This window comes from Merops nubicus, unplaced genomic scaffold, assembly GCF_000691845.1.
Source record: "Merops nubicus isolate BGI_N331 unplaced genomic scaffold, ASM69184v1 scaffold1272, whole genome shotgun sequence".
In the NCBI taxonomy this organism is placed as follows: domain Eukaryota; kingdom Metazoa; phylum Chordata; class Aves; order Coraciiformes; family Meropidae; genus Merops; species Merops nubicus.
In genome coordinates this window covers 56752-60283 of record NW_008592638.1, presented here as the reverse complement: position 1 = coordinate 60283, position 3532 = coordinate 56752, and the positions used below count along the sequence as shown (strand labels likewise).

The 3532-nt window shown below is 39.5% G+C and overlaps 1 protein-coding gene across 1 annotated transcript; it reads right to left on the bottom strand.

The window, feature by feature from the left end:
* Positions 1-1030: 1030 nt before the first annotated feature.
* Positions 1031-2111, bottom strand: MC2R (melanocortin 2 receptor (adrenocorticotropic hormone)). Its single transcript, XM_008935192.1, has one exon. It carries the CDS (start codon positions 2109-2111, stop codon positions 1152-1154), a length of 960 nt encoding a protein of 319 aa, XP_008933440.1. The 3' UTR covers positions 1031-1151.
* Between the last annotated feature and the right edge of the window lie 1421 nt (positions 2112-3532).

Sequence of the window (3532 nt, the reverse complement as noted above, 5' to 3'; positions counted from 1 at the left end):
TCTTGTTAAATATTCTCTCTCTGGCAGAGGTGAATAACTCCACTGAATTATCATGAGCTTAATTCCTCACCATATGTTCTGGACTCCTGCAGGATGTTTTACTGTTGAAAACTATGCTGCCTTAAAATTTTGGGAATTTTGTAGCATTTTGGCAGAGACAATTCAAAATTTCTCACTAGGGTTTAATAAATTATGAAGTGCTTTGAGGCAACCTTCTGTACTGGCTAGCTAATTCCTTATCCTGGTGGCTGATTTCATTGGAGCTCTTTGAATTTTGTCTCTGGTATTTTGTTTTTTGAATTCTTTGTTGTGGCATGCTTAGAAAGTCTTGGGTGAATCAAAGTTCTTTTACTCTGTGCAAAGCTTATTTTTTTAATTAAAGCAAACTTGCCCAGGGACTTCCAGTGGGGAGCGGGCAAGCTCAGCAATTCGCTTTCCTAGTTCAGATATGACTTTGGGGTTTTAAAATTCAAAACCTGTCCTTGCTGACACAACTTTTTGTTGGTAAAAACTCTTCAGTCACTCAAAATAGTCTTTAAACCAGAACATCATCTTTTCATGGAGTCATACTCCAAAAGCTGTTTTTGAAATTTAGAGAACACTACTTGCATAATTTTTATGGAGACTAGATATTAAAGAACAGTCATGAATTCACTTTTTCAGCAAAATCCAATAATGTGCCCATATTTTCTGCTTTATCATGGATTTTTATGTAAATATGCAGTTTAGAAAAAAAAGTTTATTTTGTTGTGATTTAATCAACAGAATTTTAAAGTAGTATACACCTTACATTGAAATTACTGATACAAAATGAGTTGGCATAAATTCGTGTCTGGGGTAACACAATGCTTGATGCAGAAAATGGATATTTCATTTTTTTCTGAAAGGACAAAAGATAGTTATTTTTTCAACTTGAATTAAAATTGTTGGCAGAATTAATTTAGTAATAATTCTGGAGGTCTGTCTAGGCAAGATTTTTGTGTGTACTTAAATTTTTATGCATTCTTGGGTAGCCCTCTGAAAATCACTGGCAATATCCTACAAGCATAGTGTTATTTTGGGCGCAATCGTTGGTGTTTTCAACTCTGCAGACTGATGTTGCACAGCATCCCACAGATGTGCTGCTATAATATTCATTTTTCATGAAACATTTACCAGTTCCAGTTTGACCTGGCACAGTAGAACATCTTCTTAAACGTGCTCCGTAATTCGGGGCTTCGGAATGCAAAAATCAGAGGGTCGATGATGGCGTTGCACATGATGAGCGTCCCATTCACGTGGAAAATGGACATGTAGCAGGCACAGTAAGGGTTATGTGGGCAAAACCTTGCTAAGAGGATGTGAAGAACAAAGGGGGCCCAACAGCAAAGGAAAACTCCAAGGAAAATAGTCAGCGTGATGGCTCCTTTCATGTTAGCTCTCTGGTGGACTGTGCTGGTTGGGAGTGAGGCGATCTTCTTAGCGTGAGATCGAGCCAGGAGGAACATATGGACATAGAGGCACAATATAAAAAACATCATTAAGGGGAACAGGATGGTGAAGGGAATGACCGTTGCTGCTTCATAGGAGAAGAGGGCAATGGCAATGCTGCTGCCAGCACAGAACGTCCAAATGATTGCCAGGATAGCCACGGCCCTTCTTAGAGTCATGATGTTATGGTACCGCAGAGCGTAGAAGATGGTGATGTATCTGTCTGCTGCAATGGCCAACAAGCTGAAAATCGACCCCAGTAAAGAGAGAATGAACATGGAATCCATGGCATCATCCAGCTTTTTCTCAAAGTCCCCACGCCGTGTCAGGTACCCCATTTTGCACAAGATGATAAAGATGTTCTCCAGAGTTTTGTACAGGCTGCCTAACATGTCTGAAATGGCTAAACTGCAAATGAAGAAGTACATGGGCAAATGCAAATTCTTATTTCTAACAACAGCAATAAGGACAAGGAGATTTTCCAGTATTCCAACAGCAGCAACAGTGAAAAAAACTTCCTCTGGTACCACGACCTGGGTGCAGTCGGTGATGTTTAAGGAGAAATCACTTATATTTTGGGGAGAAGGAATGCTTGTCTGCCCTGGGCGTTCGATGAGGCCGGAAGGTCTCTCAGTGCTCATTTCTTCTGGCTGTGGAAAGACTCTGGACTGTTGTTTTTCAGGCTTGGCTTTATTCTGAAGCTGACCTGTCAGTCAGACCATTCTTCTTTTCATGAAACTTCCTCTCCTTCATCTGGAGCAATTTTAAGACTTAACCGAAATGTTTGGAATTTGTCCTACAATAAAACATGTAGAAACATCAACATCAGGAAGAAATTTACCACACAGATACGGCAAAAATAGACATTTGAAATATTACTTATTGCCATGGAATGAACATTTATCAACATCAGAGAGGGGCAAAGTTGGTTTGGATAAAATGAGAGCTGCTCTAGGCTTCTGTGAGCCTTAAAGGAAAAGAAAATGTAAATTCTCTTTTAGTTTCAAAGCAGTTTCAAAAAATATATGTGTTTTTCTTTACTAATGAGCATCCCACATTTACTGAAACTGATCTGACAGCTTCAAGATTTTGGCAGTCTTCACTGGCCCAGCTGTTTTCTTTGAGAAAGTCTGGCATTTCTCACAAGATTTGCAGTATTAGTGGAAACAAATAAGACCAATGCCAAGATAAACTGTTGTCCAGGACATTAACATGGTTACTGCCATGGTGTTGATGGTGAATTGAAATGCCCTTATCTAGAAATCAGTTTAACAACTTGATTTTCCCTCTAGATAGAAAGTCAACATGGACGCTTCAGAGAGAGCCTAATTTCAATGGGATTTAATGAGGACAATCTGTTGGCAAAAATGCATTTGTTAAGTCACTATTGTCTTGCAACCTTTGTCAATAATGCTTCTTTGCTGATATAGTCATACTGCTGAACTAATATGCCTGACAAACATGAAGGTTCCTTCACTGAAAACGTAGAGCATTATGAATGGCATGATGTATTACATCTCCTGCTAATAATTTTACAGTAACTTCATGTTAAGCACAGCATTTGGTTAGAGTAGAGAAGAGCTTTAGTGCAGTTACAGTAAACTGAATAATTGGATTAACAACTTCATGTTGTCTTCAAACAATTAACAGAAAACCAGAAAAAGACACTCTTATTTCAGAGATTCTCATGTCAGTATGTGGGCATGGCTATTGCACGCTGTTTTATCAGGGTTCCATCAAGGATCTGGCCAATTATTTCCTTTTCTCATGCTTCAGTGGAGTGCACAGTCATGTTTTTGGTCCCAGACCTTCCAGACAGAAATATCTGTGTATACAATGTTGTGAACATGTGTAAATCCAGTGCTTGATTTGCACAATACACATTATATCCTCAGCATGTGCAGTATGAGTCCCACATGTACAGGATGCTTTCACTGCTGTAGTAACCTCAGCAGGTCCTGAAGGCTAATGGAAGAAGAAGACACCTTGGGACTTGGATGCACCACCCTCTGCAAGACCTCAGGTTCATCTGCTGCACGGATCTGCAAGGTCAGCCTTTCAC

Excerpts from the sequence above, each read along its gene's own strand:
- MC2R (XM_008935192.1), bottom strand. The coding sequence starts at position 2,111 with ATGAGCACTGAGAGACCTTCCGGCCTCATCGAACGCCCAGGGCAGACA.